Raw genomic sequence first — 21,298 nt, 5'->3', positions numbered from 1 at the left:
TGGAGTTGAAATATTTTCTGAAAGCTATTGCTGAGTTAATTCACATAAAACTTATACATATAAAGGGTACAATTCACTGTCTTTAATATAGTCACAGAATTGAGCATTATTGCAAACTAATCTTAGAATACTTTTATTTTCCCTCCAAAAAACTATATCAGCAGCAATTACTTCCCAATCTCTGTCTCCCAACCAAACGTTTTTAAATGTTCATGTGAAAACAGTATTAAGAACTTGCTTTGAGGGCCTAGAGGCCCTAGAAGCCTGAGGGCCTCTAACACTGAATTATCATCTTCCTTACCTATTTTTAAAATCCTACAATAAAATTCACTATGGTGAAAGATTTAGTATTTATTCAACACTACATAAACTTTTAAGTCTTCACTCAAGTGACGTCTTCATATGTGTAGAAAATACGCAACCAAATATTTTATCAAACGTGAGTTCAAGATTCTAAAATGGTTGTGATTTTTCTTACAAAAATAGTATAAAAGACATTGATGTTGACACATATTTCCAGGATACCTGGAAAGGACTTGAAAGTGGATCCCTTTTATCTTTTCTGATTCTTCTTATGGCTCTAAGTTGCCAACATGGCTTATTTCAAATGGGCCATCATACTCTTTTTTTTTTTTTACCATAATAGATGATAATAGAACCGACAGTTAAATGAGTATTAAAATGTGGGATTGGCCAGGACTTGCAATGTTGGTAAATCAAGACTGGGATAGGAAGGGATTGAAGTTGGTAGGTTAACAGTAACCCGTCTCTGGGTTTATGAGTACCATGGCAAAGAGGCAAGATACTGCATTAGTGGGGAACTTCAGCTATCTGTCTATCTGTTGTCAACAAGGAGAGTTCTTGATTTGTTTCGAGTGTTTATTTCTTAGAGAAAAGAACTCAGAAACCAGCTACTTGGGATCTGATTCTGGCCCATAAAGGAGTTATTATTTGGCCAAAAATTAATAATTGTATAGAATGGCACAGTGTAGAAATAGGGTGAGTTTTAAACACTAAGTGAACTAAGGCTTACTAAATTTTTACAGGTTTAGGGACTCTTAGTTGGTTTTGGAATAAGACTTTCCAAGGGCTAGGCCTGAGTTTGGTATAATATTAAAGCGTAAATCACAGTATCTTAGCATTTATTTGACTATTTATTTATTTGGTTGCACCAGGCTGTGGCATGTGGGGTCTAGTTCCCTGACCAGAGATGGAACCTGGGCCCACTGCCTTGGTAGCGTAAGCCATGGACCACCAGGGAAGTCCCTGGCTATTTTTTAATGTAGGAGAAACTCATCTTGAACGGAGTGAATGTTAGTAAAAGGGAGCGTAAACCCAGAATGCATGAGAAGACTAAAATTATATGTTCAAAATAATTTCACAGGATGGAATTATTTCAGTACTGGCAACTTAAGGAAAACAGTATTTGAACTTTCTTTGAGAAATAAAGTATCAGGAGCTTAGTGGTAAATATCACTTACATCTTCAAAAAGAACAAAGGACTATATGAAATAAAGTCTGAAGTAAAATAGATGCGTTTCTGGATAAGAGTTCCAAATAACAAAAGGCTGGTGTAAGCACCTAGAAAGACCCATAACCCCATATGGATGTGATGGCAAATCTTGCTAAAATTTCATTCTTCATGGTTACCAGAAAAGTTAAAAACTATAGTCAAGTTCATGTTAATTTCAATAACTTATTAAACAAGTTCTTACTTTCTTGGATGGAGGATGCATTGACAAGAGACTGGTATATATGGCTTAGCAGTAGTAATACAGATTCTTACTGAGTAGTAAGCGCCAACTTAGTCAATAGAATGTAGCTGTCAAATAGTTACACTGTGGGGTGTTTGATTAGAAACAAGATACCTAGATTAAGACTGGTGGTGTTCCTGTTGTACTGGGCTGATTATTCTCTACTTGGATATTTTTAGAACTCAAAATGTAAAATGTAAAACCATCATGAAGAATAGCTGAAAGAACAAAGTATTTAGCTTGAAAAGACTAGGATCAAGATAGCTTTCATATTTTAAAAGCCCTGGGAGGAAGTTCTGTACCACACAGAAAGTAGGTTTCAGGATAACCTGGGCTTCCCAGGTGGCGCAGTGGTAAAGAATCTACCTGCCAGTGCAAGAGACACGAGAGACATGGGTTCAGTCCGTGGGTCAAGAAGATTCCCTGGAGGAGAAATGGCAATCCACTCCTGTGTTCTTGCCTGGAAAACTCATGGATAGAGGAGCCTGGTGGGCTACAGTCCATGGGGTCACAGAGAGTTGGACACGGCTAAGCATGCACACAGTACACTTTAGGATATAACAGAAACTTCCTGCCAGCCAGATCTCTAAAGATAGAGAATGGTCTGTCCTGAGAAGCAGACAAAAACAAGCATTGACCATCTTCAATCTTAGATGGGGCATTACTAAATGTATTACATTGCAAACAGAAATAATCCAGTCATTCTGACTTTAATTTTCACTTTCAAAACAGTATTTATCAGACAATTTTTTTGGACTTAAACTTAATAGATTCTAAGTACATACAGGCTGCATTTATGATTCTGATCTAGTACTATCATTTCTCAATGAATTAATTTCATTTTTTTCATAGAATAAATTGAGATTAATCTGCTTGATTATTTCCAAACTCTGAGTGCGGCAGTGCATTTTGAACAACTTGTCATTTAGCCATAGCAGAGGGATATGGTACTTGAGACCAAGAAATCTGTCAGAAGAATTCTTTGAGAATATGCAGTATTTGTCAGTTTAAAATGGTAGTGTTGAGAAGTTAGTTTTATGGTGACCTACAGGTCCTAACATATTAACCAGACCAGAGTTTAAAACAATTTTTAATCTATGAGAAGTGACAGGCATTACAGATTTATGATATAACTTACAAAGTCCACCAGTCTAGCCCCCAAAGCCATATCTAATAGTTAACATTGTTATAGAATCTAAATGAAATCATTTGTTTCCTAATCTTACTTCATTTTTCCTCAAAATTTTAGCTACAAATATTCTAAGTTCATGAAAAGCAGGTTATTGTAAGAGATGTATTTGAAATGTTTTAAGGTTTAAGAGTTTTACTGTTTGTAAGAGTCCCTTTTCTATAGATTTTTCGATGAACATAGACTGAATTTAGAGCTTCTTACTACAAATAATGTAAAGCAAAATCATGGAGTTAACATCAGAGTGCCTGATTCAAAAAACTTATTTGTAGTTTTTTTTTTTTAATGATTGCTGTTCTGACTCCTCTAGCATCACCCTTGTCTGAGCAAGGGTTTTGTATTTTTAGAGTTAAACCAACCCATTAAGTACTTTGGGAGAAAGAGTTGGCAGTATAAATATTAAATCTAGACTTTAGAGATTTAGATCCAAAGGATTCTTAAATCTTTTGTAAAGTTTTTTAAATTCTTAAAAGCAACTATGTTAAGACAAATCACATAACATTCACTTTGCCCGTTTAAGTGTAAAATTCAGGTTTTTTTTTAGTATATTAACAGGATTGTACAACAGTCACCCCAGTCTAATAGAGAATATTTTCATCTTCCAAAAACCTCATACCCATTAGAAGTCACTCTCCATTCCCCTACTCCTGCCCCCACCTCCACCAGCCCTTTTCTCAACCCCTATCAGCCATAGGCAATCAGGAATCTTCTGACTCTGGATGTGTGTATTCTGGACATTGCATATAAATGGAACCGTCTAATATGTGGTCTTTTGTGACTGGCTTTTTTTATTTAGTAAAAGTAAAAAGGTTCATCCATATTGGAGCTTGTGTATCAGTACTTTATTCCTTTTTATTGCCAAATAATTTATTGCCAAACCACAGGTTACTTATCCATTTATCAGTTTATGGGCACTGGTATTTTCTACTTTTTGCTGCTGTGAACCTTCATGTACTATTTTTTTGTGGGGGCATTTTAATTTTTTGGTTTGTATGTGGCAGAGGGATTGCTGGGCTGTATGGCAGTTATGTTTCACCTTGGGAAGAAGTGCCAGATTTATTTCCAGATGGCTGCACCATTTTATATTCCCATGAGTTATGTATGGAAGTTCCATTTTCTCCATATCCTCACCAAAAGCTTAACCACTTCTCTATTAGAGCCATCCTGTAGTATTGGAGTATAACTGTATTATATGTATATATTTATATATATTTGCATATTTTATATATATATATATATTTGTCATGTTATAGTATTATAGGTATAATTGACCTACAACCCTGTATCAGCTACAGGTGTTGAATATAGTGATTCAGTATTTCTATACATCACAAAATGATCTTACTCCTAGAGTGTGTTTGTTGGAGAAGAACTATGCCTGATTGAAACTTTTTTTTCCCTAGTGATATTTTGGCAGAAAATAAAAGGAAGGTAATACAGGAAATTAAAAGTGCATGAAGTCATTATGGTCAAAGAAAGAGAACATGAAAATTTCCTTTATTTCCTAGTAATATTGTGCTGTATATTTTGATAGCTTTCTAAAAGTTGTGTTTATTCCCATTAGTTACTCTGTAGTTATTTAAGGTTTAATATTTTTAAGGGTCATAAACATTTAAATTCACAAAGCTATAACTGCAGTCTTGTGAGAATAGAGATCCCAAAGCTGTTGTGATGAAGAGCCACGACCTTGACTGATGTGGAAGTAGACTTGAAAAGGGGCAATCAGTTCCTTAGCATTTCTAGTAGTTTAATATGTCTATAGTGTAGCTTATAGGTATTTACTTAGATTAGCTCTTTTTTAAATTTAGGTTTACTTAATTACACTAACTCTTATGTACCAGACTCTGAGCTAACTTCTTACTTGAATGTTCATGTAATCTTTAGCATAATGATAATGTTACGTTAACTCCCATATGAAGAGACCAAGACTTATGTAACTTGCCAGAGGTCACATATGTTAAATGGTCTGACTCCAGAGCTTAAGCATTAACCAATATGCATTATTGCCACTGTGCCTAAACATGGTATATGTAGTTGGTAGTAGCCTACATGACTTCAAAGGTCAACCATTCTGTATGACCTAAAGACTTGCTTTCGACTTTGCCAGTGTTTTTTTTTTTTTTTTTTTTTTTTTATTAGTTGGAGGCCAATTACTTCACAACATTTCAGTGGGTTTTGCGACTTTGCCAGTGTTTTAAAGCAGACAGCACTCATACAACTTTGAGTTCAATCCTGGGTATATAAGCAACTGAGGGCGCACTACTGAGTTTAATCTATACTCATCACTTGGCTGCTTTATCGTCAGGTAAAGGCTTAAATCCTTACCCTGCTTTTGTTTTAAGGAACATCCGTTCCTTGTGGATTTGGTTTAGATTCATTTTAATTAGGCTAGTGGTTCTCAACCTTACTTCCATGTTAGTTGTCTAAGAAGCTTTAAAAATATCAATGCCTAGGACCTACTCCCAGAACTTGCTGTATGATTGATCTTTGGAACGTCCAGGCATTGGTGTCTAAAAAGTTCCTCTGGGATTCTAATATGTAGCCATAGTGAAAACTATGGCCTTAGAACAGTGGTTCTCAAAATGTAGACCTGGCTGGGAATGTCAGCATTATACTTACTGGAAATCCAGTTCCTTGTACTTACTCCAGATATAATAAATTGATCTCTGTAGATGGCCCTACAATCTGGGTTTTAATATGTCCTCTGGGTGGTTCATATGTATACTCAAATTTAAGAACCACTCACTCATTGCCTTTTGTCCAGCCTTATCAGTTGCTATCACACACTTGCCTCTAAAGACCAATATGAGGGAAAGGGGTTGATATGACAGTTTAAATATAGTAAATATATTAAAGACTCGAGATGATATACAATACCTGAGGAACCTGAGTGTTCATCTTTTAGTACCTATATAGCTGGCATATGGCTTGTTGATTTTTCCATTTTTGTTTTCATGTAGATAAAATTGTTAGTTGTCTTTATTAATAAAAGAATTGAATTTCATTCAAGCTAAATGATCTATATCATTTAAATGAGGGCCCATATTCCACTATGCAGTCTTTATCTGTGCCAACTTGGCTAACATAGGGAAGCAATGTCCATAATATGTTTGTGGAGAATTTATCTTCTATGATATATTGGTAATTATTTTGTTTGTTCTTTATATATATATATAATTTATTTTTTAACTGAAGGATAATTGCTTTACAGAATTTTGTTGTCTTCTGTTAAACCTCAACATGAATCAGCCATAGGTATACATACATCCCCTCCGTTTTGAACCTCCCTCCCATCTCCCTCCCCATCCCACCCCTCTAGGTTGATTCAGAGCCCCTGTTTGAGTTTCCTGAGCCATACAGCAGATTCCTGCTGGCTATCTATTTTACATATGGTAATATAAGTTTCCATGTTACTCTCTCCATACATCTCACCCTCTCCTCCCCTCTCCCCATGTCTGTAAGTCTATTCTCTATGTCTTTTTCTCCACTGGTAATTTTTTTAAGCCAGTTAATGCTTTATTTTGAGTTTTGTGGCAATTTTAGTATGTTAACATCATTCACATACTGTTTCTTTTGACTTGATAATTTCTCTGAATTCCCCAAACTTCCACTTCCTCTTAGGAACTCAACCCAGATCATATAAAGGGAACATGGTAGTAGTATTTGCAGAATTAGCTCCAGAACGACTGTTTAAAAGTATACTTTATTTCTTCTTTCTGTTCCATCAACCATTAAGTATTGGTAAATTCTGGAGTGAGGGACAACACTCTATAGTAGTTGAATATTTGCTCTGAGATCTAGTCCTGGCTTTCCTTTTGAATTACACTCTAAAATGCATCTGTGGTTTTAAGACAAGCTTCCTGAATTTGGCTTCACGTTGAATTAGATCTCATAATCTTCCCATATATTTTCCTGCTTGTAAGGATTCAACATGTACCTTTATACCTCATTTGAAAAGGTGAATTTGGGAATACTAGTCGTGTTACTGTTTTTTTTTTTTAATTGCTCTGTTAAATTTAGTGGTCTAATTTAGAGATCTTGGATTATAAATTGGAGCTGATTTCTATAAAGAGAAATGTGAGTTAGAAACCTCTAGTAGTTTGAACTAGGAAGTATATATCTAAAGAGGGAAAATGTTTATGAAAGTTACTTTATTTCTATATCTTAATAATTGTCTATGGCTAGGTAGTTGAAATCTTGAAACATGAGTGTTAAGAGTTTTCATAATGATGTGAATATTACCATATAAGCTTTCATGTTCCATAGTATTCACATTTAGAATAGAAATGTCGGTTTACCTTGGAAACAAACTTCTTATTTTGAATTTTTAGTAAATTATTCTGAAGTACCCTTTCTAAAGTATAGTTTAATAATTCTCTTTTTAAAACAATGCTATGTGCCAGGTACTCTACAAGTCCTTTACTTGGATTATTTCATGTAATCCTCATTAAACAATCAATGGAGTAGATACTTTTCTAAGTGTAAAGAGGGAATAACTGAGATTTAGATAAGTTAGCTAACATACCCAGTATTGAATAGTTGATAAGAGGTAGATTGAGATTTGGAAAAGCACATACTTAGAACCACGCTACCAGACTACCTCTCACTTTGAGAGAAGCCTGCTTATAAAATATTTTAATATATAAATAAATATATAATACTATAAAGCAGTTATGTTTACATATTTAAAGTTTTTCTGTTAGTCTCTCCAGTTATACTTTCACAGAACAGAAACCTTAAATCAATAAACAGATACCTGTGTGCTTTCTTTTTTTCTGTAAGGAAAAATAGATTATTAAACTGCTGTTTTTAACACAGTGTCAAGGCTCTACCCTTGGGAATGAGATCAAATGGAACTGTTAAGAGTATCACTTAGGACTTGGAGGGTAACTTATGCTAGGCTACAATTAAAAACCCATCTGGTGAAATGTCTTAGAATAATGTTGTCATTGCCACCAGCAGTCTTTTTAAGATTTTTTTTTAAGTTATTCTGAGCTTGTGGTGCATGCTTTTGAGTAGCCTTAATTATGGCTACTACAAATAGAAGCCAGTGAGCCAATTTTGAATAAAATCAAGTGGTATTTTTAAGTAAAAATTGTTCTATAAAGTAACAAAACTGATTTTCTTGAATGTACTGATGTGATCTGTTTCTAAAAGAGTGTCAAAAATGTTTGAATGATTTCTGGGTTTTCACAGGAGGAAAGGAGTATGATTTTTAAAAATCAGGTCAGAGTGTCATGTTGATCTTGAGTAGGGAGCTATAAATGAGAAGTTAAGTTTCAGAACCTTGGTGCAGTGACAAGTCTGCTTCATTGTTTCTTGGTTGTTGCTGACATGTTTGCCAAAAACTTAGAATATTTCCTCTATGACTTGAAGTGTTCTGAATGGATAAAAATCAAAAGGGGAGGGCAGAAGAAGTTAGATCTTTAACCTTATTGTTCTTCTTCTCTTGTGTTAAAAGATAACTTAGTGCTTAGAAAAATAACTATAAATATTAGTTAAAATAACTACAGATATCAGTTGATTTCACTTTTTCAAATTTATACATCATTCCTTTATAGTAGTATTTCTCAAAGATGGTCAGCAAAACTGCGGGTTCACCCAGGTAAGGTGTCTGCAGTGCAGTTTCCTGAGGGCTATCAAAGCCCCACTCCCTGCATTGGGTTGGCCTGGAGTAGAGCCCAGGAATCTGCCTTTCAAACAGGCAGCCGGGGCCTTATTAAGTATACAGATCATTGGTTCTGTTATAGGCTGCATAGTTTTCAGGCATTAGGATCAGAAATTTGGTTTGAATTCTAGGTCTTTGGATATGTTTTTTGCTTTGCTTGGTTTGAACTTTGAGCTTTAATTTCTTCATTTGTAAGTATCTACTTGACTGTGTTCTCTTTTCCCCCAACAACCTTGAAAAGTATCCAGTAATAATAGTCAAACTCTGTGCTTTTAATTTATTAATAAGACCAAGTTATTTTGGTAAATACTCTTAAATAATTTACCTTTGGCATAGGTATTTTTTAACCTAATTACATTGTTTTAACAATTAAAAGTTATACACCATTGTTAACATGTTGTACAAATGAGTTTTATTTCCGTGTATGTATTTAAGTCCTACTGTAAGCAGTTTTAAGTAAGTTATTTTTGTCTGTGAGTAAGCTTTACATTTAAGGTGTGAAAGTTAGCAGTGCTACTTATTAGATTAAAAAACGCTCTCTTTTTGCATGTAGTATGACATTAAAGGTTTGCTAAACTAGAACATGCCTCCAGATGAATGTTGTCCTTATTTAAACATTTTAACCCCAGGAAGTCATGTTTTGAAAGAAGGTTGCAGTGATAGTACTTTGCTTAATACAGTTTGAATCTTATAAAATGATTAGTTAGCTTACAAGTCACCTAAGGAAATGTACTTTTACTTTCTTACAACAAACCTGTTGTAAAAATTGTGCTTAATCAATTTCCTTGTAGTTTAATTCCCCAGGTTTTATTCAATGATTTGCTAATTGAGAACACAGTTCGATTTTGTTAAAATGTCACATAGTTCAGGATCATCAAAAGCATATACTGAAGGATAGCTCTAAAAGATACCTGAAGAGTATGTAGAGCAATGAAAATGTTACTGGGAAGAAATACTTAGGGATATTTAAGGTTTATCTGAGACTATAGACTGTATAACACCAAAGTGTTTCTCTACTCTCAAAGATGCAAAGTAGCTAACTAGAATAGTCTGTCTTACATCTCTATTAGGGTAATAACTTGACTTCAGGTTCTGAGAACAGGAGGGCATGAAATGTAAGAGAAAAAAAAGGACCCTAGTCTCATCTTTCCATATCTGTATGTAGGCTCATGGCACAGTCTAGATAAAGTCAGCTTTGATATGTTCCTACCTCTCTGCTTCAGATTTTGAGGGATATCTTGAGCCCTGTTTTAGAATTTTTTTAAAGCTTCCAGCACTTTCCAGAATATTTCATACAGTCTCCTGCAGTCTTCCTCAATGCCAATGCTGGAAGAAATCAGTGCTTGGACCAATTTGTAGTGCTTATCTTCAGCCCTTTGATGCCATGGGAGGCAGGGAATGCTTTGTTAGACATTGCTTTTTAAGAACGCCAAAAACATAATCTTTAAAGTACCTTTTCCTTATCTCTGTATAGAGTTCTTCATTGCCACTTAACTATCCTAAAACACAATGGTCATAGTTGATTTATTACATTTTTTCAAGTGCTTTAGTTATATAAAAGATTTTTTTATTTAATGAGTTGCATGTTTCCAAACATTTGTCAGCCTGTTATATCCCAAACACACCAAAGTTTGAACATGGTACCTGTTTCTTAATGAAAACTTGGTATTTTACAGGTGTAAGTTGTGATAGAAGTATGCACACCTAACTTTCAGAATACCTTAAGTTCTGAGAATATAAGGTAGAGAAGATAATTCTGTATTCCTGAAGGAGGAGAATGCCAGGATACCAGGATAAGGAGGTAGAAAATATGGTGTTACCTGAGGGTAGACTAGTATGAGTGGACTGGAGAAAATACCTGGTCAGTAATAAGAAACCACACTAAAGGTGAATAAAGATTTCCAGTTAAATGTGGCAGATTAAGATGCATGTTTGTCTCCACTCCTTCTTAAACCCTCCTAGAAGACAGTAAAAGAATAAAGGCATAAGCCCCTGAGGACAAAAAACAAATGTGGTAGAAGTAAGACACAGAAGAGAAAACAACAAACTTTTGAAAGGTAAGAAGCTAATGGGTAAATGATGCCTAACTTAGCATGCCATGAAGAGCTGAAACCTGAGTGTAAGCCAACAACAAGCAAGTACATTGGTGTTGAAGAACCTTAGGAAGGTTCAGATCTTGGATTTACCAGGTACTTTGGAGGTAACAAAGAGTCGGACACTACTGAGCGACTTTGCTTTGCTTTGGAGGTAGGCATATCCATGGGGTGACATAGAGTTGGACACAAGCGATAGAGCGCACACACATACACACATGGAAAAAACTGAGAACAAAAAGATTTATTTATATGAAGGAGCATTTTAATCACTTCTACCGCATTCAAGGCTTAAGCCAAGAAAGAGGAAAACATGGTATTTGGGAAATGGGATTCAACGCAGGAATTAATGATAGGAGATCCCAGCGTGATATCAATGACGAGCAAGCCGTCCAGATAAGAATAGGACAGAGGTATCTAGAAAATGTTTTGCAACCCAGAAGATTAGTAGAATACCTGAAATGTCTGAACACAGTGGAATTTTAACAGCTGTGGCAGAATGGGGGTAATTCATGGTGAAAGTGAGAGTGTTAGTCACCTAGTTGTGTCTGACTCTTTGTGACCCTGTGGACTATAGCCTACCAGGCTCCTCTGTCCAAGGAATTCTCCAGGCAAGAATACTGGAGTGGGTTGCCATTTCCTTCTCCAGGGGATCTTACCGGCCTCGAGATCAAACCTGGGTCTTCTGCATTGCAGGCAGATTCTTTACCATATGTAAATAGAAAACTAAGCAACTAGCAACCAAAAAGAAAACTTAAGCATCCAATAGAAAACAAAAGCTGTGGAAGAGCGGATGTATAATTAAAGCATACTTCATTAGTTAGCTGTGAACACTTCTTAATATTTAGTCAAGATATATAGAAAAAAATACTGATACGTAGAAACAACTCAGTTTGTTTAATGTACTTAAGTGCAGGCAAGTTCATCAATCCTTGCAAGAGTCTAGAGCCAGGTGATCAGTTTAAGTCTTGCTTCTGCTTCTTCTTTCCAAATAACCTCTCTGCCTTGTCTGTAAAATGGGGATAGAATAATATCTATCTCTGTCCGAAGAGGTAAATAATGTTAACACTTAGAGCAGTGCCTTGTGTTAGTAAAGTTTAAGGAAGAGGAGGATGGAGGCAAATGAGCTGTACATGAGGGGTGGGTAGAATAAGTTTGAAGTAAAAAGCAGTGTAAGCATGTTGCTTAAATGTAAATATGGAGGTGAACAAAAATAGCTAAAAGTTAAACAGTTGCATCTGGGGAATAGAAATCAGAAATGTGATGGCTTGGAACTAGAGGCTGCTTGTCCTCATTGTAAGCCTTGAGTGTTAACTTTGAGTTTCGTACACCTGTGGGAAAACTTCAAAAAAGTAGGGAGATCCTTTTGTTTGAACTTGAAGCCCAAAGCATTTTATTTTTTATTGTAGAAATCTTTGAACTTATGCAGAGGTTGAGAGAAAGTATAATGAACTCATCACCTATCTTCACTCGTTATGACCTCCTGGCCAATCTTGTTCAATCCCTGCCAGCATCCCCAGGCACCACCACTGGATTATTTTGGAGCAAGTCCCAAATTTTAATTGTTTTCAACCAGAAATAGCAGCTATGGTGGGCACACTGCTCAGATCTTCAAGATAGAACTTGTTGACCCACAGGGAATGACTGCAGTTAACTGACAACTTTTAATCACAGCACTTTTAAGATCTGTTACAGTGTCTGAGCCAAGGCCACACTCTTTCCTGGTTCATCTTGTTGTTGACATCTTAAGAGCATTCAACTGAGAAAATAGCTAAATGGATTCTTTTTAAAGTGTGCAGAAGAGAGCTAATATCAAGCCAGAGATTTACTACTCTTTGAAAGGTCGGTGTATGGTTGACCTTTGGCTGGTGTTGGGGAGCTAACTTTCAGGAGGATTCTCATTCCTTGATAAAAATGGTATACTGTGCATAAGCTCTACGAAAGAAATATGGATTATGCTGAATACCTGCTTCTGAGAGTCTGGAATTTTGGTATGTGCTAGATATTGAGTGCTGATGTGATCAATTCCTAATAAAACTCTTGAGCATTCTTTACTGCACATCCCTGGTAGACAACATTATAACACATATGTTGTCAGAATTTGTTGCTGAAGGAATTAAGCACATTTTATGTGACTACTGGGAATGGACTGCTTGAGCTTGTACCTGCATTCCTCTGGACTTAACCTTATATATATATTTTTTTTCTTTGCTGAATTTGCTTTGTATCCTTTCATTATAGTAAATCATAGCCATGGGAAGAACTGTGTGCTCTTCTGTGAGAATGAGACCTGTGAGTTCCCCCAACAAATCACTGAACCTGACGAGGGGACCCCAACACATTAAAAAAAAAATTCCACCTGGAATTTACAATGGTTCCTTAAAATCAAATAACCAGTCAATGTTCAGACTTATTTGTTTTTAAAACATATTCTTGGAATGTACACATAAGGATAAAATTAAGATTCATCCATTGCATGTTAAGTCTCAACCTACAGATCCCCCCTACTTTTTTTTTTTTCCTTACTATTTGTTTATGCAGGTGACAGTTTATTCAGTTTTCCCACAGTTGGGAGTTTACATTTCTGTTAATGTTAGTTTCCTGAAAGCTTATATGGTCATCCCTTGGTATCCATAGGGCATTGGTTCCAGGACCCCAGTGCATACCAAAATCCATGGATGCTCAAGTTTCTTATAAAAAATGACTTTTTGGGGTATAACCTATGCACATCCTCTTGTTTAAATCATGTCTAGATGACTTGTAATACCTAATGTTGATATTCTGTAAATAGTTGTAAATACTATATAGTGAAAGTGCTCAGTTGTGTCTGACTCTTTGTTACCCCATGGACTATATCCCACCAGGCTCCTCTGTCCATGGAATTCTCCAGGCCAGAATACTGGAGTGGGTAGCCGTTTCCTTCTCCAGGGGAATCTTCCCAACCCAGGGATCGAACTCACATGTCCTGCATTGCAGGCAGATTCCTTACTGTCTGAGCCACCAGGAAGTACTGTCTGAGCCACCAGGAAGCCCAAATACAATGTAAATGCTGTATCGGGACTTCCCTGGTGGTTAAGACTCTGAGCTCCCGATGGAGGGAGTAGGTTTGATGCCTGGTTGGGGAACTAAGATCCCACATGCTGTGTGTCCAATAAATAAAACATTTGGGGGAAAATGCTGTATAAATAGTTGTTGGAACCTGGCAAATTGAACTGCTTTTTGGAACTTTCTGGAATTTTTTTCTGGTTATTTTCCAACAGTGATTGGTTGACTCTATGGATGCAGAACCATCCATATATATGTACCTAGAGGTTTGATAGGTTTTAAATTTCATCATTTGATAAGACTGGTTTAGAGATGGTATTTATTTACCTATTGCATGACATTGAGAAACATATAATACCTGCTTCCCCGTTCTTTTCTTGTGGTAAGATTTAAGTGTTGTCAGTCTGATAAATACATTGTGAAATTTCCTGCCAGCTTTTAATGGTTTTAGTAGCCATTAAACTTCACCTTCCCAGGTGGTGCAGTGGAAGAGAATCTGCCTGCCAATGCAGGAGATGCAGGTTTGATCACTGGGCCAGGAAAGACCCTCTGGGAGTAGGAAATGGCAACCTATTCCAGGATTCTTGCCTGGAAAATCCCATGGACAGAGGAACCTGGGGGGCTGTAGTCCATGGGGTTACAAAGAGCTGGACACAACTGAGGGACTGAGCACCCACACAGCCTTTACCTATAGTTGCTATGTAATGAAATGTAAAAATGGTAATATTTCATTCTCTTTTCCTTCATTTGTTACCTATAGCTCTTTCATAAAGGACTTTCCTTAACAGTTGATTCATATACGAAAGGTAGAATAAACTATCAATTGTTGAACTTTTTCAGTGTTTAGAGTGAGTAAATTCCCTAGCATCCTCCAAAGGATCCTCCAGGGTCAGTGAGATTTTTACTAAGTATCATGTGAACTAATGGATTTTAATACTTGCTTTAATCTAACCCAGCTCTTTGTGGTGCCCAAGTTGTCTCATCTCTGGCCTGTGGAAGCTCCTTCAAGTCGAACCTGACTTAATGAGGATTTCTTTACATTCAGGTACAACAGGATGTCCCAAGCTCTCCTGTTTCCTGCCCAGGACTGGATTCAGCCATTTCTTTTTTTTTATTTTTATTTTTTAATTAATTAATTAATTAATTTTACTTTACAACATTGTATTGGTTTTGCCGTACAACATTGTATTGGTTTTGCCGTACATTGACTTGACTCTGCCATGGGTGTACATGTGTTCCCCATCCTGAACCCCCCTCCCACCTACCTCCTCATCCCATCCCTCTGGGTCATCCCAGTGCACCAGCCCCAAGCACCCTGTATCAGCCATTTCTTTAAGGATCTTTGGCTCTTTAGAGTGTATAGTTGGATGTTCATTGATACTTGTTTTGATCGTGTTTCTAGGTCTTCACATTGGAAACAGCTAGGAAGTTTGTACTGATACTTCCAATTAATTTTAGAGTTGAAAGGCTATCATTTAATCTTTTAGTTCTTCTCTTATCCAAGAATCATAGTTCTGATAATGTCAGCATTACCTTGCTTTATTCTCCTCATATGATGGTTTCAGATTAACAGTGCTACTACTATTGCAAACAATATTAGTGAAAAGTTGGTGTATTTTTTACTTTGTCCTTAGTAGATAAGTATAACTACACTAGGAATATGGAGTTAATTTAGTGTATTTTCAAGTCACTTAAGAGTTTGTATTTAAGCCACTTTTTTCATTTTGCTTTTGATCTTTAGCTATTTATCACATTTTGTAAATTTATGATCATGTGAAACGTTATGTGGTTCTAAAGGAAAAACGTTGAAATAAGCACATTAAGAAAAGCAGTGTCCATCTTGGTTCCTGCTAGCCTATTTCTTGTCTCTCTTTGTGGTAAATGAGTTTTGGTTTATCCTTTTATCTCAAAATATAAGTATTTGTGTGTGTGATTACATATATACTCACACGTATATACACACTTACATATGTACACATATAAGTCAGTCGTGTCTGATTCTTTTGCAACCCCATGGACTGTAGCCCACCAGCCTCCTCTGTCCATGAAATTTTCCAGGCAAGAATACTGAAATGGGTTGCCATTTCCTCCTCCAGGGGATCTTCCCAATTGGGATCAAACTCATGTCTCCTGCATTGGCAGGTGGACTCTTTACCACAGAGCCACCTGGGAAGCTATTCTTCAGGCACAAGTACTGGAAAGGGTTGTCATGCCCTCCTCCATGGAATTTTCCTGACCCAGGGATTCAACCCAAGTCTCCTGTTTCTCCTTCATTGGCAGGCAGGTTCTTTACCACTAGCACTGCATGGGAAGCCCATGTACAAATATATTTATTTCAACACATACTTAATTGGTGGAAGATAAATATTGTTTGCATCTTGGGTTTTATGAGTTAATATATCTCTCCATATATATGTATCACTCCAGCAAATGTCATATTCCTTTCCATTATATAACTGTATCTTGTAGTAAGTAGTTTCCTATTGTGGACATTTGGTTATTTCTAGTCCTGCTGTTACAGATAGTGCAGCTATAAATAGCCTTGTGTATGTGTCTTTTCTGGGGTGTTTTGTTTCTTAATGTTTGGGACAGATTCCTAGAGTAGAATTCCTGGATCAAAAGGTAAATACATAGGCAGTTTTGCTGGGTATTGCCAAATTCCCCTCTTCAAGGAGACCGTACCAGTTTGTATTCCCATCAGCAGTGTTTGAGAATGCCTGTTTTCCTACAGCCTATGAACACATTGTTATCAGGCTTCACAAAATGTTTTAAGTAGATCTGTGTTTTAGAGTCTTTGGCAAAAGTATGGTGGAGTCTAAGGAGTCTAATAAAACAGTGAGATGAATTGGCCTTGACAGCCTCAGAGAAATGCACGCCTTTACTGAGGATATAGAGTTACAGAAGTGTTGACAGTATGTGTAAGGAGGACTTAGTAATGATGGAGAAATTGGGGATAACTTCAATTTCTGGGAGTATGAAAAATTTACTGTAAAGAATATTGAGCATCAGCAGATTAGAGGATGGGGGAATTTCTTAAATTTGAGGCACTCCTGAAATACATGTTAGAGATGTAGTTGGATATATGAATCTGAAGAGAAATTTGGGTTAGAGCATTTTAGTCATCCCTGTGTGATGTTAAGATATGTGTAAATGAAGATGCTGAGGAAAAGAATAAAAGTGATAATTGAGCCTCAGCATGTTCTTGACTTTGGTAAAAATAGTTTTATGGGTCTTTTCTATGTCTTCTTACTTAGCAGCTGACTTAACATCTCTGGCTATACTTCATTTTCATGACTTTCATGCACTATACATAAGGACTGTGTATTTGTATCTTCTACAATGTAATTCTGTTCTGAAGTCATACAAACTTAGTTTCAGGGCAAACATAGCTTAAATTCCTTTGATGTAGGGAATGGTTTATTTTGACTCATCTCCAGTAAACATGATTTTATATATGATTTTAAAACTTTTGTTTAAAGTATTTCCATTCTTGGTATCTAACTTTGGCAATCATAGGCAAATGGAGAGTTCTTGCCAGTGAAGTACCCTTTTTTCCTATATTAATCATACAGGAGTATATGATGTCAAGATGTAAAAGTCATTTTACAGCTGAGAAAAGGATCTCATATAAAAGAATAGTTTTCTATTCTATCATTTATGGCCTTAAGAATATTGAGTCAGGAAACACATTCACTACTTTAGAATTAGAAAAGCCCTGAAATAGCTAGTTAAAAGTCTTCACCATTTTCGTTTTCAAAACAACCATATGGGCTAGTTAGTTAACCATTAGGTATGTTTTATACATGAGAGATAGTCATGTGTAAACTAAACACGGATAAAACTAAAACAGCGAAGTTTGGTAACCTTCCCAAGGATACACAGTAGTAGGAAGCTAAAATGGAATTTAAACCCAGGCAGGTTGAAAATAGAACATATTTTGAGTGAAGAGACAGGATGATAAAGGATTCAAAACATTATGTAAGTTGAAGGAAATTCATTTATAATGTTTTATACTTAAAGGGTGGCAGGGTGACCAACTTAGACCGTCAAGGATTAGGTCTTTAGTGGAGACAGTGTGTAGATTTCTTCCTGGCACTTGAGCTGTGGAACTTATTGTGTTTATCTTTGGTCTAGTATCAAGTATATTCTCTTTCCTATGTCAGAGCTATGTGAAAACAAAGTGACTTTTTTTAGAGTTAGAGCTGCCCTCTTCTCACTTACTGTCCAAGCAGAGGTTGCTTGGAGGCTTGTGGTAAAAGGGAATTGTAGCACTGAGGGTAAATGGACCAGATCCTTTTTAAGGCCCCTTGCTAGTCTGAGGATTTTTTTTCTTTTTCTTCTCTGCTTAACTAAAATTTGAAGAAGTTTGATTAAACTGAGTGATTAACTAAAATCCCACCAGGGTTAATATCCATTTATTATAAATAAGTTAGACATACTGTGAGAGTCCTAGGCCTGCATAGTACTTGTTTGATTTGGAAGAACCGAGACAAGCTGCTAGAGCTGCTTCCAACTTCAGGCTCACTTACATTTTGAATAGGTCACTCAATTGGTTAAGGGTTAATGGTCTCTTCCCTTAGTTACTACCTTGTTAATGCCGTCAAAAAGAGCTGTGATACTGAACAATTCTTGTGTTTCTATATAGCACAGTAGCTTATCAAAGTTGAGTATGCTTGAGAATTGCTGAGAGGATTTGTGACAATCGACCTCTGGGCCTCACTCCCAGAGTGTGAGTCAGGTCAGAAGTGGAGTTAGGAGTCTGCGTTTATGGCGTGTTCCCAAATGGAAACACTGGTTTGAGGACCACTGCTACAGTAGCTTGACCTACCCCAGGAGCTGAGCTTTCCAAGAGCACGAACCAGAAATTACTTGTTTCCTTATCCCTCTACTAGCCTGCAATACATAAAGACAACAGATCTTATTAATGTTATAGAAACCACTGTGGACTGTTACATTGCTGTTTTTGCCTGTGGATACCAAATGATAGGCCCCAAATTGAGGAACCTTCTTTTAAGTTCAAGTCAGGTTTAGGTTTGTTAAACCTTTAGGAATTCAAGTAAGATCAAGATTCTACTGGAATTCTTTCGCATGGGCTTCCCAGGTGGCGCTAGTGGTAAAGAACCTGCCTGCCAGTGCAGGAGACTTTGAGACGCGGGTTCGATCCCTGGGTCAGGCAGATCCCTGGAGGAAGGCATGTCTCTCCAGTATTCTTGCGTGGAGAATCCCATGGACAGAGGAGCCTGATGGGCTACAGTCTAGAGGGTCGCACAGAGTCAGACATGACTGAAGCAACTTGGCACTCAAGCATGTTCTTATTATGCATAAAGCATATGGCAGAGCTGGATAAACTAGTTCCAAGTTCAGGAGGAGATCAGCATCTAGTCTTACTGAAGTAATTTTTAAATGTGGGTTAAGAAAATGTAGAAAAGAAGAACTTGGTTTTTTTACCTGCCCCATTCATCATTCCCCGCCAACTCCCTCCTCAAGCTAGTTAAGAATGACTTACTAAGATTTTAACAAGACTTGTTTATTCTGGCATTTAAAATCATAAATATTATTTACTTAAGAGCCATTAAGAATAAAAGTATTAGGCTTTTATACATATTGCATGTAATTTTAGTCTTCCATGCTGATAATCATAATCATAAGCAGTATTCTGTGATTCTTTCTCCTCAGATATCCGGAAAGTGGTACTGTAGAAATAAATGTCAAGGATCTTCGGCCACGAGCTAGAACCACTTTGAGATGGAATGAACTAAATATTGGTGATGTGGTAATGGTTAATTACAATGTAGAAAGTCCTAGTAATAGAGGATTTTGGTTTGATGCAGAAATCACTACATTGAAGACAATCTCAAGGACCAAAAAAGAACTTCGTGTGACTGTTTTCTTGGGGTAAGATTCTCTTCACTGATACCATTTGATTACTGAATTAAGGAATATAATTTTTAAGTGTTAAGCACATGTTCTTTAATTTAAAAAAAAGATGGAATCCATGAAAGATGGAAATTTCCATACTAGAGGAAAACTTTTTAATTAATTTCTTGAATTTTTTATTAAGAATGACCCTTAAATCTCCATTGCTACTTTAAGGCTGGAGGTATTATTTAAAAGCACCTTGGAAATAATTGAACAGGTTATTAGAGAAATTTTTGCCCACTGTACAGGATTCTACTAGGCTAAACCAATAATATACAGAAGTGTTTCAATAGCTATGTTTGCTGTGAAGATCTGTTGATACAATAGAAATGAATGTCTACCTAGCCAGCTGTCTGCTGTACTTGCAAGACTAGCAAAAATTTTCCTTTATAGTAATTTTATTTAACTTAGGAACTTAAAACCTCCTTTGAAAAGAATTTAAAAGGTAAAATGTCACCCAAGATCTCATATCACTCAGATACTTCCATTGTTAATTCTTTAAGGAATACTTTTAGATATTTCCTTCAAGTGATACAAGTACTATGCATTGTTTCAAAGCTACCTTTTTACACTTGGAAAAATGTTGTCAACACTGTTTTGTGTTCAGTTCTTCTGAATAAAATGTATTGGATGAATAGTCACTAATTTACTTTTTAAAAAAAGTCTGCTAAAGTATTTCCAATTCTTTATCACGATGCTTAAGTAAAAACCTTGTGTATGCGTTTTTGTGCATTTTTCTTTAGAGTGAATTCTTGAAAGTACATCTGTTGTGTTGAGCATTGCAGATACTAGAATGACCCTGACAGTTTTCTTTTACTTAAGAGAAGCAGTCAAACTAACATACTTGTTAAATTCTGGTTAAAGTTCTGGTTAAATGCATTGTACATATATATGAGGGATACATATATATCTAGTTTAACATTGAGGTGACAAATCTAAGATTAAGCATCTGCTTATGATGAGTAATATAATGCAGAGGTTGGTAAACTATGGCCCATTGGCTACTTGTTTTATGAAAAGAAATTTTTATTGGAACACAGCAGTGCCCATTTATGTTTTATCTAAGACTGGCTTTTTTGTCTGTGTGCTCAACAGCATTGTTGAATGACTGCAAACATGAAACTTAAAGAATTTTAAACTACTTACTCTCTGACCCTTCATGGAAAAAGTCTGCTGACTCCTAAGATAAAAAGATTGTGAGCTTTTATTTTAGAAAACCATTTCAGAACTTTGGTGAAAACCCAAATGTGATTCTGTTGTCAGGCTAAGGATGTAATAACTCAATTAACAGATTTCTAAGTAGCTTGAAATTCTGACATGGATACAAATTATGAAAGAAAGGAGAAAGCATCTACATAAATTAGTTATATAGAGATACATAGGTGTAGGAAGTGAAAAAAAAGCATGTATACACAGCAGTACTCATAACATTGAGCTAAAAAAGCTTGCTATTTAAAACGTTTTCCTGAGTAATTCTGAGGTAAATTAAACAGTGGAGCACTCTGGCTTTAGGGACTAGAGGTAAGATTGAGTGGAAATTATAGATAGGCAAATATTGACTCATGAGAAAATGGTGGTATTTGAGGGCTGTCCCAAAATAAAACACACTGTCCTATAAAGGCTTAATGTT

The 21,298-nt window shown here is 36.1% G+C and overlaps 1 protein-coding gene across 1 annotated transcript in view; it reads left to right on the top strand.

The window, feature by feature from the left end:
• The window catches only part of UHRF2 (ubiquitin like with PHD and ring finger domains 2), a 71,305-nt gene that overhangs the window by 16,287 nt on the left and 33,720 nt on the right, over positions 1–21,298 (top strand). Inside the window, exon 4 of the mRNA XM_065907762.1 lies at positions 19,426–19,644. Within this exon, the coding sequence (XP_065763834.1) occupies positions 19,426–19,644 (219 nt within the window). The remainder of the gene's footprint in view (positions 1–19,425; positions 19,645–21,298) is intronic.

This window comes from Muntiacus reevesi, chromosome 17 (genome assembly GCF_963930625.1).
Source record: "Muntiacus reevesi chromosome 17, mMunRee1.1, whole genome shotgun sequence".
Classification (NCBI taxonomy): Eukaryota; Metazoa; Chordata; class Mammalia; order Artiodactyla; family Cervidae; genus Muntiacus; species Muntiacus reevesi.
Note: the sequence above shows the minus strand (reverse complement) of the source record. Positions and strands in the feature narration are given on the sequence as shown.